Genomic DNA, 13,843 nt, shown 5'->3' with positions numbered 1-13,843 from the left:
CTGTGTGGAACAGCAAGGATACAGTGTATCTGTGTGGAACAGCAAGGGTACAGTGTATCTGTGTGGAACAGCAGCAGGGCAGGAAGAAAGAGCATGGCTGGTGTACCATGCTTGGAAGCTCTGCCGGGGGGGGGCCGGGGGGGAGGGGGGGGGGGGGGGGGGCTTGCCAAGCGAGAGATGGCAGCAGCAGACAAGGTGGTGTTTAAAAATCTAGAGTCAATAACAAACAAAGTGCCAGAAGAAACCCACTGGGGCAAGGATAACAAAGAATAGGGATTTTTGTTTGGTTGTATTTTCTTTTGTAGTAAGTCTGTCTCTGTCTCTTTATATACATATAAACATTTATGTATAATTTACATTTTAAATACATGTATATATGTATATAGGTATATAAACTGCATATATATGTATATATATAATGTTAAAACAAAAATAATATATCTTTTAGACAACAAACATATTATGAAATATTATTTAGTAAATTACTCTAATTCTTCTTTATTATAATACTACAATTGAGCTACAGAAGCATTTCATTAGATCCTAAGCATTATATTTAAAAACTGTAAAGGCATCGGCTTTAATTATTAATTAAATTATTAATACACTTGGGACTACATAATAATATCCTTGGCAGTACAAGTGCTGACTTCTAGTTTTGGGGGCCAAATTTGTGTCATATCACTCAGTGGTGGTGACAGACAGTACTCACCAGCTCAAGCGGCCTGAGACGAGTCCCAGAGATAGGCTTGGAATCAGTTAACTCAAAGCTGGATGCATGAAGGCTAGCAGAAGAGATGATCGAGAGGGTTAGTTTGTGAAGGACTTATGTTTCTAGTATATGCTAGAAAACTAGCTGAAAAACAAGTAAAGGCATACAATGCAGAAGCACTGAGAAAAGGCAATTTAAAGTGGTCGCAACACTCAAAGCCGCTAACAGTTTTCCTGTTGTTTTTAGGAAGACTAATAATACAGAGTAATGAACTAGACATGGTGGCATGGATCTGTATTCCCAGTATTCAGGACACAGTCTTAAATGAAAATTTTCAATGATAAAGAGGAGAGGGACCACGGTGTGGCTCAGTTTGTCCAGTGCTCGCCATGCATGCATAAAGTCTTGGGTTCAGTCTCCAGCACTGCACAAAACCGAGTGATATGGCAGTAACTTGTAATTGCAATATTTAGAAGGCTGAGGCAGGAAGATCAGTAGTTCAAAGACCTTCTTGATTACACAGCAAGTTGCAGACCAGCAGGGTTACCTGAGACCTTGCCTTAAGTAATAAGAGTAACAATAATCAAAAAAATGTATATATTTTTTAAAAAACCTTTTCTTATAAGTTTATAAACTTGGTATGACTGTCACTATTAACTATTTCATTCCAAACTAAGTCACTTTATCCAATGTCTAGAATTATCTTTAGGAATCTTGGTCAAAAGTCAAACTTTAAAAACAATTGTGCTGAAAAATTCTTGGTAAAAAATGTCTACAAACATCCCACAGCTAACATCATGCTTTCTGGGAGGAACCTGAAGCTTTCCCACTAAGCTTAAGAGCAAGACAAGGGTTCCTCCATGATAGTGTGGAAGGCAGGGTTAATTCAGCAGCACACTGGAAGGCAGGGTTAATTCATCAAGACAGGGAAAAAGAAATAAAAGGCAGATTGGGATGAAGAAACAAGCTAACTTTGTTTGAAGACAGAGTTGTTATCTTCACAGAAAAGAATACGGAATTGACCAAATTGAAACCCTTCTGGGACAAATAGTTGATTATAGTAGGGTTGCAGGACACAAGATTAAGACAAGTCAGTTTCCCTACATGGATAGACAGGTAGAAGCTGAAATGAAACTGTGATATAATAACTGAAGTGCTTAGCTGTAAAACCACAAAAGCATACATGATCTGCAACATAACTCAATGAAAGTTATCAATGGAGAACTAACTGGAGAGAAAGACTATTTTCATCAATAGAAGATGTAACATTGTTACATTGTTAGTTTTTAAAATTGAAGCACTATTTACAATAAAGTTTTGTTTTAAAGATGTTGCTTCCAACTTACCCTACAGATTCAATGCAATCTTAAAGTCCTACCAAGTTATTTTGTATTAATAAGTTGATTCTGCAGTGTATAGGCAGAGGCAAAAGACCCAAAATAAAGAATGATAATACTAAAAAAAGGGCTGATTGAAAAGAGGGACACTACCTGACTTTAAAACATGCCATAACCATAATGCCAATAACAAGACCACTACACTGGTGAAAGAAACAGAGACAGACCTACAAACACAGCTAAATGATGGCCGCCAGACGAGCTAAGGCGACGGACGCACTCCTTGGCTTACAGGGATCTATAGACCTATGAACTTCCCACGTTGAAAATGCTATTAAGTCAAATGTACTCAGTGCACCCAACCTACCTGTATCAGAGCTTATCAAGGCAGCACACTACAGATTGAGTTGTTTACCCTGGTGATCTCAGGCCAGCCGGGAGCTGCAGCTGCCCACTGCTGCCCAGCATCCCCAGAGTGTATCCCACTATGTGTCTAGCCCAGGAGAGGATCAAAATTCAAAGTCTAGATTCTCCTGAGTACACAGCACTTCTACAACATCATAAAGTGAAACTACGCATTGAACCATTGTAATTCAGTGACTTTGTGCAGGGCAGAAAGATAATCTTCCCAACACATGCATGCACGCACACACACACACACACAGTGGTGGGGCAGATTTCACACCCAGCATAGAAATTAACTCAAATTCAGACTCAAATATCTGAAATTTTCTACCAGATAGCATTGAAGAAAGTCAAGATAAACGTGGATACAGTAATGACTTTTATATACAGCACTGACGTCATGCTCCAGGACAGAAAGCTGATCAGCTAAATTATACTAAAATTAAAAACATCTGCTCTGTAGAAGACAGTCAACAGAGTAAGAATTCCAAATCTGGTAGAAAAAAAAAAAAACCTTCAAAGGATGGATAAGATGAAAGACGGCCATCCAGGCTACTCAAAGAATTCCTAAATCTCATCAGGAGCACAAACAACCCAATTTAGAAACTAGGTCATAGTCTTGAACAGATGCCTGACCAAAGAAGACAACACAGATGGTACACAAGGGTGTGATAAGATGCTGTGCGTCACCTCACCAGGGAAAGATCGGCACAAGATACTGCTACACACCTCCTGAAGAGCAGAAGTCCAGAGAGAGTGCTGGGGGAAGGGGGCAGGGGGATGCAGCAGACCAGCATTGCTCACCTAGCACCCTTCAGAACACACAGAGGGAAGCCACTTCCACTGTGGAGGTCAGTTTGGCACTTTCTTTTAAAAGCAAACATAATCTCACCATCTGAGCCAGCCACAGGGTCCTTGGCAGTTACCCAAGGCATCTGAAGCCATGTATCTACCTAAAACCGTGCATGTGGAGGATTAGTGTGCTGATGGACACGGAATGAGGATAGGGAACCTACAGGAGAAGTAACTCAAGCGTGGGACTATGGCACAATCAGATGATGAAACTTTATTAGGTGCTAAAAAGAAATGAGCTAGCAAGCCACGGAAAACCATGGAGGAAGCAAGGAAGCGAGGAAGCGTGAGTTCAAATTCCTAAGTGAGAGAAGCCAATTAGAAAGGACTCCGCAGGGCAGGCATGATGCCTGCTGTATTGTCCAGGGGAAACCCAGGACTTTAGAGGTAGTAAAATGATCAACAATTGGCAGGGGTTGTGGGAGGGAAGGATAGATAGGAAACATGTAATCTGGTGGCCTAAACATCTGTGTATACAACAAAGCCAAGCATCAGTACCTGAAGGACGAAGGCGGCCTGTTTTCTGGGGTTCTTGATGAGGCAGGCCCAAATAGCTTCCTTTGTTCTTCACGGGGTGTGAATGGTCTTTGGGTTCTAACTGCTCTTAAGGCATTCCGTGCTTCGCTTATGATTTCTGCACTCGTCTTTTGTTTGGACACTGGAGGTCGATAAAAGGAATCCAGCTTTTCTAGCTTCTGGTCATTGGAAGACAGCATCTTTCCTTTTAAATTAAAATGGTCTTCAGAGACACACCCTGCAGATATATGATACAATAAACACAAACTATTTTTTATCCAGTATTGTAGAAAGAGGTGTACCCATCCGTACACTAAGCTACTCCTCTATACATACAGCTAGAAAGAAACACACAGAGGGGCTGGGAGAGAGGTGTCTCAGTGAATTACGTGCTATCTGCACCAGCATGAGGAACCAACTCCTGAGCCCCAGTGTCCATCGAAGGAAGCATGTGTCTGCAGCCCCAGTGCCGGGAGGCTGAGGCAAGCCAATCCCAGGGGCTCTTGGCCGGACAGACTTGCCCAAACAGCAGTCTCCAAGTTTAGTGAGAAGTCATATCTCAAAAATTAAGGTGGACAAATGATTGAGGGAAATATCTTCATGTCAACTCCCTGGCTCCCACATGCACCTCAACAGGCAAATGCACCTGTGCATACATGTATACATATTAACATGTAACACACACACCATAAGTAATTTATAGTTAAAAAGCCAAGCAGTTAGAGGGCAAAGATGGGAGGGTAGCTATCAAAATTATGAGCTGCACAGTGGTGCTGTTACGCAGTTGAAGAAAAGATGTCTAGGGGAGAAAAAAGGCAAAAAGGACCCATCATTATTCACAACACACACACACACACACAGACACACACACACACACGGACCAAAGCCAGGATCTACTGCTGCCAGGCAAATGTTCCTCTACCGAGCCATGACCCCAGCCCCAGATCCAACCCCTATCTCATATCCATAAACCTACTGTAAGTGCTAGGAGTTTTCTTAAAAGTTTCAACTAAGCTTCCCCCCCCCCACACACACACAAAGGACTTACATAGGGCTTTGGTGTCCTACCAAATTGCATTTGCTTTTCTAATACCACCCACCCCCAAGAATGGCTCGTTTCTGTACTGTGTATTTTATTTTTGAATGAATTAATTCAAATCATCTTCAATTTAAGATATTGTCCTTGGTGGCTAAATACCAAGTATTAATATCTAGCTTTCCTTTCCCAGCCTATCTTGTTCAAAGACCTAAGGCCATGCAGCAGGACCTGGTGACAGCAGATCCTTCTCAAATACCAAAGCCTAAAATGACAGTGGTCCATTGTGGCCCACAGAGATCAGCCTAACTTGACAGTGGTCCAGACTTTTAAAAAACTTATTCTGGTATCAAGCTATTTGTTATTTTAAATAAAACCTCCAATTCTTAAAAAACAAACAAACACAAACCCTAACCCTACACAATGCACCTCCATTATTCGGGTATTTCACCTGGTTTGTACTAAGAAAGGGGGGGTGGTTTGAATGAGATGGGATGGGGGACTGGACAAAATGGGACAGAAAAGATCCCACTTCCATGAGCAAGGGATCCCCTAGACAGAGAAGTCTGCCACATCATGTCCTTCACATTGAGGGTTCCCACAACAACAGACAGAAACAACGTTAGTACTAGTCGGCTCCACCCAACAAGTTTCTGAACACACAATGTAACTCTTCCCATATGAACACCAGGTGCGACACTAAAGCTGCAGTCCTTCCAGGAGCAATTCTGTTTTAGGGGGCCTTTTAATTCAGGATTTGAGTTTAAACAAGGACTCTAGAGTCATAGATAATAATACAACTAAAGTATGGCAGCCCAAGACACTTTACCCTAGCACTCCTGACAGGATTAGATTATCAACAATTTTCAATGAGATTTTTTTGGAAATATATAAAATATTTTAGATATCCATATATCTGTATATATTTATTTGCACCTTATATATATTAATATATACCTATGTATATTATTTTTGATGTATGATATGAAGTCAGCCTCACAGAATACAACTTAAGTGTTCATGGCAGGTGTGTTGATTTTAAAAGGGTCTTCTCCTCACGAGGCTTGGGGTACAGTTCAGTGGTGGAGTGTGCACTCGGAAGGTGAAAGGCCTAACTTTGATCCCTGATACCCACAAAAGGAAACAGGAGCCATGCTAATTTGAAATCATGAGAGTCACTGAGAAGTTTCTCCGCAGTTAAGAGGTTTCTCTCCAAACACTAAATCAGGTTGTGTCTACGCCTCTGGCCTCACACAGCACTAATGAGTCCAGCAACGCCCAGAGGGAATCAGGCAAAACTAATAAGGATTCAACAGAGTGCTTTGGGGAGTAAGAAAGCCTTCTTGCTCCTAACCCACAGTTTGGTTTGTTTTGTTTTTCTGGCTGGCTTTCAGTTTGCATCGAAAAGTGCATAGAACAGTTGAGCAAGAACTCAGGTCCCTTTCTAAGAGTTCTGTAAAATATCTGGGCCTAAGCTAAGCATGGTGGTACATGCCTTTAATCTCAGCACTTGGGAGGCAGAGGCAGGCAGATCTCTGTGAGTTTGAGGTCAGTCTAGTCTACAAAGAGAGTTCCAGGACAGCCAGGGCTGTTACACAGAGAAATACTGTTTCAAAAAACCAAAAAAAAGGGGGGAGGAAGGGCTACAGGTAATCAGACTGTGAGGGAAAAAATGTACATAAAGGGATTACAAAGAAAAGTGTGGGCGCTGGAGTGGTGGTCCAGCCAGTTGGTTCCCAGCACCAACATGGTGAATCGCACCTGTCTGCAACCTTAGTCCCTGGCCATTCAGTGCCTTCTTCTGGCCTCCTAGATACATGTTCACAGCCTTCCGTCTCCTCCCAAGCCCCACTTTGATATTAGGAAGAACAGGTGCAATGATATGAGCCATACCATTTTTTCTTTGGTTATTACATTAATGTTAACATTATCAGCTAAATCAAACTTGGAAACATTTAACAGTGAGAATAAACTGGTTATAATTGTGGTTCTTCTGCTAAAGAGGATATTCTTTATAGTGGTTAGGTTACAAGTTATTATCAGTGGGTTTTTGTCAACTTGAAAACCAATTAGCTATTTACATTAGCTATGGACATCTATTTACAACATAGCATCCCAGAACCATAACACAATCACAGTACAGAGTCTTAACTTTCTAAAAGCCTTCCTGCCAACGGGAGCAAGTTGACTCTACCAGAGATGATCATCTGACACAGCAATGTTTCCTTTTGCTCTGAGCAAGCTGATCACTGACGTTAGTGAAGTGTTTACTCCTCTTGAGCACTTCATTAACAAACGTGTGACAATCCCATGAGGTAGGTAGACTCATAGCATTAGTGAAAGGAAAGCTATGATATGCCCAGGGCTGACAGCCACGCTTTTATAGACTTAGGCCATAGGAGGCCATGTTTAGAGGCTGTGGGTTGCAACTACTTCCCTATTAGTATAAAGACACCCCAACGTTTTCCCAACAAGGCCAGCCTTCTCAGAGTGCACCAGCTGAGTAACAGTCTTACTTGCATCCAAACAATTTCAGTATAAGGAAGAAATCAAGGGGGTGATGACAATGGGCATAAGTGGCCATGTGATTACCAAAACAGGAAATGATTTCAGACTGAGAGAGAGACCCTGGCAGGCTTATGGAGGTAACGGCACTTGAGCTAGGTTCTGGAAAATGGGCTGACTTTAAGGATGTGACAGCGTCCCCAGAGGAGAAAAAAAGTGAGTGAACCAAGAATCAGGAGCACAGTAGGTATTTGAGGCCCAACAGCTCAGAGGGCATTACAAGTACACCATACACACACATATATACAGGCAAACATTCATACACGTAAAACAAGAATAAATATATCTTTTAAAACCCCTATCTTTACTGTTGCCACCAATAGCCACCAGAGCTAACATGAAAGCCACCTCTTTCATGTTAAAGACAGCATTGCCAACATTAGGGTTTGCAGGTGCACACTTTTTCCCCAGCAAATCAAACACGCAGGATCCTTCTCATGACTGAATTACTTTGGTGTTAAATGAGCATCCAAACAGGTACAAGAAAGGTAACATATTATTGCTGTATCAGTTGTCATCTCTGGTAGCATGAACTTGCTCCTATTGGACAGGAAGTCTTAGAAAATTAAGACTCTGTAGTGTGATTGTGTTATGGTTCTGGGATGTTATGTCAGAGGGAGTGTTAAGTCCTCTGAGGGTCTGCAGCTCTGTGACCTTGAAGAGTATTGGACATCTCTATGCCTGTGTTCTCTTCTGTTAAAAGGATGGATAGTGACTAACTCTAGTTTTCAGCATTACACAAAATGGTCCAAATGCCCTAATACAATGCTAGCCCTTAGAAATACTAAGAACTACTGTCCAAGTGCTGGGTGATAAAGATCTTCTTGTGAATGAAAAAGTGCACCAACAAGAGAAATCACAAAAGAGAATGATTATTTGTTCCATGTCTTCATGCACAGTATAAGTTAAAATTTTCAACTAGAGGATACCATCCTTGATTAAAACAGTGTTTTTATCTGGATATCAGTTATCCAAAATCTACCCAAACTGCTAGTCAGAACCTTAGGGATTCACAAAAATGGGATACAAATTGTGTGACTTATTTTCTACCAAATGAAACGAATATGAAGTCGAGATGGAAGAACCCGCTGTAATACTCATGGTGTGGGTCAGATGAGCCATTCTGAACACATACGGTGTAATTAATATTGTTCCACATACACTTTATTGAGGACTCATTTGTTACCTAGAAAAATCCTAGTTTGTTCTGTGTAACCTTGGCTAGGTCGCCTGCCTCCACAAAGTCCCGTAGTCTACCACTCTCTCATTCAACCAGTGTTGCTGAGTTCCTGTTAAATACCAGGCAACTGACTAAACGCTTACTGTTACAGAAGCTGACAGCTGTGCTGACCGAGAGTATGCAGCAGCACCACTCGACCCTATGTGGGGGACAGAAGAGAGAATGACTGCAGGAGGGGTCCCTGGAGAACCTGCGGGGACTCCTCACCTCCCGCACGCACAGCTGCTCTCCCACTCCCGGCAAAGCCCGCTCCTCCACCGGTCCAGGTAAGGGTCGAGGGCCTCAGCATCCTCACCTTGCCCTCCCGCCCTCCCGCGCACTGCCTTTGCCCCGCTGGCTAGCGTCTCCATGGTAACTGTACACAAACCACCTTTTGCTGCAGGCCTGGCGGTCAGCCTACAGATCCGGGGCGCCGCGGAGCGATGAGGGATGCGCTGGAGTAGGTGATGGGTAGGGGACTCCGGGCTCGACTCAAAACACCTGTGGCTAACGCTAGACACTCAGACCCCGGCGGAGAGCAGACGCTCTCGCAGGGCAGCAGGGACCAGGAGGAGGGGCGGGGCAGGGCGGGGCGGCCCTGCTCCACTCTCCGCCACTGAGCCTGCGCCAATCCCGCCAGCCACGCACGCGTAGCAGCGTCGAGGCGTGGCGACGGCTCGTGCCGGAGCGCAGGCAGGAGCATTCCCACGGGGGAATGGCATGGGTCGGTGGAGTGGGGGTTGTCTTCTTTTACATTAGCAATGTGTTCAACCATGTTTGTTTCTCCCCGTGGGATCTCCAAGACTATTAAACAACAAGCAGAGGAACAAGTTAGTGTTTTGGGAAAGAGTCGGTTACTGATTATGGATGTCAACGTCCACCTGCAACCGGTTCCTTAGCATCTCATCTCTTCTGCATAAGGGAGAGGGTGTTATCCCTGTGTGCAAATAGCTGAATGTTGGGTTATAGCAAAATAAATGTAAAGAGCTGTGGGTGCAGCAATGAATGCTAACCTGTTGGAGATTGTTAACTCCTTCCGTTCCAGCAGCGCACAACAATTTGTAGAGCGAGCTCACAACAGAGCAGCTAGCGACCCAAGGTCAGATCAGGTAAGAGCGATTTAAGTGTAGGGTTGCTATGGCTAGTCGCTGCGTGTTCTTACTGTATCACTACAGCCCAACGGGAGAAGAAAAAAAAAAAAGAGTCCCGTGTATGTGTTTCTATTTCAAATTCTGTTTGCTCCTACACTGGATCATTGGATAACACTGGTTAAATACAAGAGAAGCATACACTCTAGATTTACAGTACGGTATAAATATAGAGATTATCAGAGCAAGTGTTGTCAACACTGGAAAAATGCCATATCCCACGGTGCCAAGTGTCTTGTAAAGAATAACAAAATTGTATCTATTTCGCACAGATACTACATTTGATGAGAAATGACACCTGGAACATAAAGAGAATAAAGGTTTTCCAAGTGCTTAAACAAGATGTCCCTCATCACAGACAAAGAAAACTCAATCGCTGATGACATTTAGGACCCTGAGCTGAATATTCTTTTTCACTGGGAGCGGGATCTAGCCTATGAAGTCCCATTTGTGAGTCACCAGACTCAGCTCTGCAGAAAGACACTGCCTGCTGCATAGAAAGCACGAGTAGTGATTTGATCTCACAGTTTTTGAGATGTGATGACATTTAAGTCCATTTGGGTCTCTTGGTGGCTGACCCTTCATGGTGAATTAGACTTTTCTAAATGTTTTGTTATTAAGTGACTGGTAATCTGATATTAACTCAACCTCAACATCTTTCTGAATGATGTTGGGTGAAAAACAATGAGTATATCGATAGCCAGTAGAAATTCCTCTTGCATCTTCTGCTCACCCCAGATTTAAGTCCACAGTGAGCCTTCCCAAAAGTTGCAGTAGATGACTCTTCACTCTAATGATCATCTCCACGGCACCGCCAGCTTACAGACCTGTAAAACAGACGTGCCTCAGACCTACAATCCCAGCATTCGAGAAGCTTAGACAAGAGGATTACTACAAGTTCCAAACTAGAATGAGCTGCACAGTGAGACTTTGTCTCAAAAGACAAAACAAAGCATCAAAACCAAACAGGTTTTTATCAATACTTGTTAGCTATGGTCTTGTGTCTAAAATGTCTAAACTAGACCTTGTAAGCATACCATTGAAATAAAAAGCCAGTCAACCCAGTAGACCAGATATCAGCCAAGAAGGCTAGAATAACCAAAAAAAAAATGACAGAGACAGAGTTATAGGAAATAATTACTTGAAGTGATAAATCCCATATACCTTACTTTACAGTAAAACAGTCTATGGGGAGATATTTAGGCTACTACACAGAGTCCTGTGTGACTTGGCTGTTCCTCCAGAATTCTGCACAGGTGGGATTTTGTAAAGATGCAATGACTAAATTGTGTTTTATAGACCTTAAGGAGAAATGATTAGTTATAATATATTTATAGAGTCTTATTTATAATTTCCAAATTGATTTCATTTGGAGCATTTCCTTCTGCCCTCTTATTTGGAGTTCACAATAATCTGGAAAAGTTATTTGAATTTGATGGTTTATTTATTTATTTATTTATTTATTCTTATTTCATGTATATTGGTGTTCTGACTATGTGTCTGAGTAAGAATGTCGGATCTCCTGTCACAGACAGTTGTGACCTGCCATGTAGGTGCTGGGAATTGAACCCCGGGTCCTCCAGAAGAACAGCCAGTGCTCTCAACCACTGAGCCATCTCTCCAGTCCTCTATTTGAATTTGAAATTGTAGATTCAGAAGTTTAAGTAATCTGTTTATAGCGTGCAGCTAGCAAAGGGACATGTGAACTGGTGTTCTTAGTACCAAAGGCCATGGGACTGTCGTACCATTGTACATACATGAATGGAATCTTTCAGTCCAGTAGTGAGAGGCTCTCCCTAGCCTGCGATGGGCTCTAGGCATCAAGAGAAACTTCAGAAACTTCACTTCATAATGCCCCTACTGAACTTCTGGATTTTGAGTTAACAGGAGGATTCTGTAAGTGCTAAACTGACAATATAAATATTTGTTCTCTGATATAAAAATACAAGCAGAGGTAGGGTGGGGCTGGAGAGACGGCTCAGCAGTTACAAGTGCTTGTGGTTCTTGCAAAAGACCAGAGTTTGGCTCCCAGTACCTACATATAGTGGCTTACAACCTCCTAGAACTCCAGCTCCGGGGGGCACTTGTGCATACACACACACACACATGCACATGCACACTCATACACACACATGCACACACACAATGCAAAAGAATATAAACTGTAAATGACTTTTATTTGCAAACTCTAATAGAGTTCACAGCTTATACCAAGTATGCCTTGTATTTGATATCTATGTCTTATTGTGACTTATCTCTTAGGTATACCCTTGAAAGATACAGATTAAATAAGTGGCTCATTAATTGTTCAGACTCCTTCCTTGCCATAATTTTATGACTATGACAGAGATGTAACTTTTAGGAAATAAATACTTCTGGAATAAAGGAATAAGGACTGTCAGCTTAAAATGCTAATACTCACTTCAAGATGTTCAGTCATTTAATTATATTTATCACACGAGCCCTGTAAAGAATTCATCAAACTGATAGCTTGTGTTATCCTTGCATACAAATTCAGAAGCACCGATGTGTTTAAATGTTGTTCTGTAGAACTTCACAGTGCAAGGAGAATTCACTAAATTCGTGGAATTTGGAAGCTATGGAGACCGACTAAAAGCGTCAACTGGAAGGGTCACACCACAGACCTCTGTTTAGTGGGCTCAGCGGTTGCCTGTGCACCTATGAGTTATGTCAGTTTTACACACTTTACCACATTTCTTCTGCCAGCCCTGACCATGAGCCAGCCGAGCTCAAACACTTGGCAGCAATCCTAACGAGGAAGGGTCTATTCAGGTACCACATCAATAAAATGGATGTAACTCCTTAGTGTTTCGTCGGAGGGAAGGGTGTTCTAGTGTTCCAGAGGATGTGGGACTCTACGAAAGGCTTCATCCTATGTGCCTGCTGCGGTGTCTCGCCCACTTTAAGAGAAGTCTTTAAAGAGAAGCAGAAAACAGCTGTCTGTCCAGCTCACCTGTGAGACATTACTGCCCTTGCAGTGTCTTTTGAAAGTGGTCACCTGCAAATAACACACAATTCTCCCCCAAAGGAGCTTACATACCAAGCCTGTGATGTGCTCATTTCTTTAGCACTAATCTGGAAGTGGACGACGGCTCCACTGTGTTGCTCAGCGACTAACATGTGTCAGCCATAGCTCCCAGTGTGGTCACAGATGGTTATAGCATCATTGAGCTGCGTGTTCTCAGCCTACAGTGGCCTGAATCCGGAAAGAAATGTGGACAGACCCTCTTCACCTACATCAGTTTAATAGGAAGGACAGCATGTCCGAGGGAGCTGGAGAAGCACTTCCATATTAGGCACAAGGCCCTGAGGTCAACTGTGGGCCAAGTGGATTGTGCCACCAGACGGAAGAACTAACTGGTAAGGCTGAGTGAGATCAGATCCTGTGAATCTCAGAATTGAGAACAGCAGGAGTAGAGCCATCCCCTGTCTACCTCTACCTGCCCTGGACAGGTAACCCCACTGAGAGGACCATGACAATTGGTCACATAGGGAAGACACCTGAAGTCCTTCTCCATGCAAATAGAACATCACCAACATCTTAGAGTAAGCCAATAGGAAATGCCCACCCCTGAATCCTACCCACTATTAAATCCTCAGTGTTTAATAGTCCCCGCCCCCATGGAATAAAGCACACAAGCTATTTCACAGGACTGTCTGAGAGTGGCTGTTTTATTGCGCTGTAACACTTGGGGAAGAGTTCTCTCTCCCAAAGCATTCCCTGCTGTACTTTGGACCGGCCTGTCAGGCCAGGTTCACTCCCCTGCCATAGGCTGCCAACCTCTTCGCTCCTCTTCTGAGTTGTGTAACACTTCTGGCTGGACAGAGACCCATGGAATCTGTTCATGCTGGTTCTGCTTCTCCTTTTGGGCAGATAGAGGACAGCCATCAATCTCCAGCAGCACACACACACCACATACACATATACCCCCTACACACACATCACACATCACACCCACACCCACATATACATACAACCCCACATACACAAACACATACCACACACACCCCTTCCCAGAAGCTCCCCCTCAG

At 43.0% G+C, this 13,843-nt stretch overlaps 1 protein-coding gene across 1 annotated transcript in view; it reads right to left on the bottom strand.

Annotated features, from left to right (window-relative positions):
• Positions 1-4,047, bottom strand: part of Armc2 (armadillo repeat containing 2) — a 111,699-nt gene extending 107,652 nt beyond the window's left edge. The window contains exons 1-2 of the mRNA XM_028769076.1: positions 3,805-4,047; positions 713-785 (exon numbers count right to left, since the gene is read on the bottom strand). Coding sequence (XP_028624909.1) covers positions 713-785; positions 3,805-4,022 — 291 coding nt within the window. The 5' untranslated portion in view covers positions 4,023-4,047. The remainder of the gene's footprint in view (positions 1-712; positions 786-3,804) is intronic.
• Positions 4,048-13,843: the final 9,796 nt, after the last annotated feature.

Source organism: Grammomys surdaster, unplaced genomic scaffold, assembly GCF_004785775.1.
Source record: "Grammomys surdaster isolate TR1022 unplaced genomic scaffold, NIH_TR_1.0 190, whole genome shotgun sequence".
Lineage (NCBI taxonomy): Eukaryota > Metazoa > Chordata > Mammalia > Rodentia > Muridae > Grammomys > Grammomys surdaster.
The sequence above is the reverse complement of the archived record's forward strand: the minus strand, read 5'-3'. Positions and strand labels throughout refer to the sequence as shown.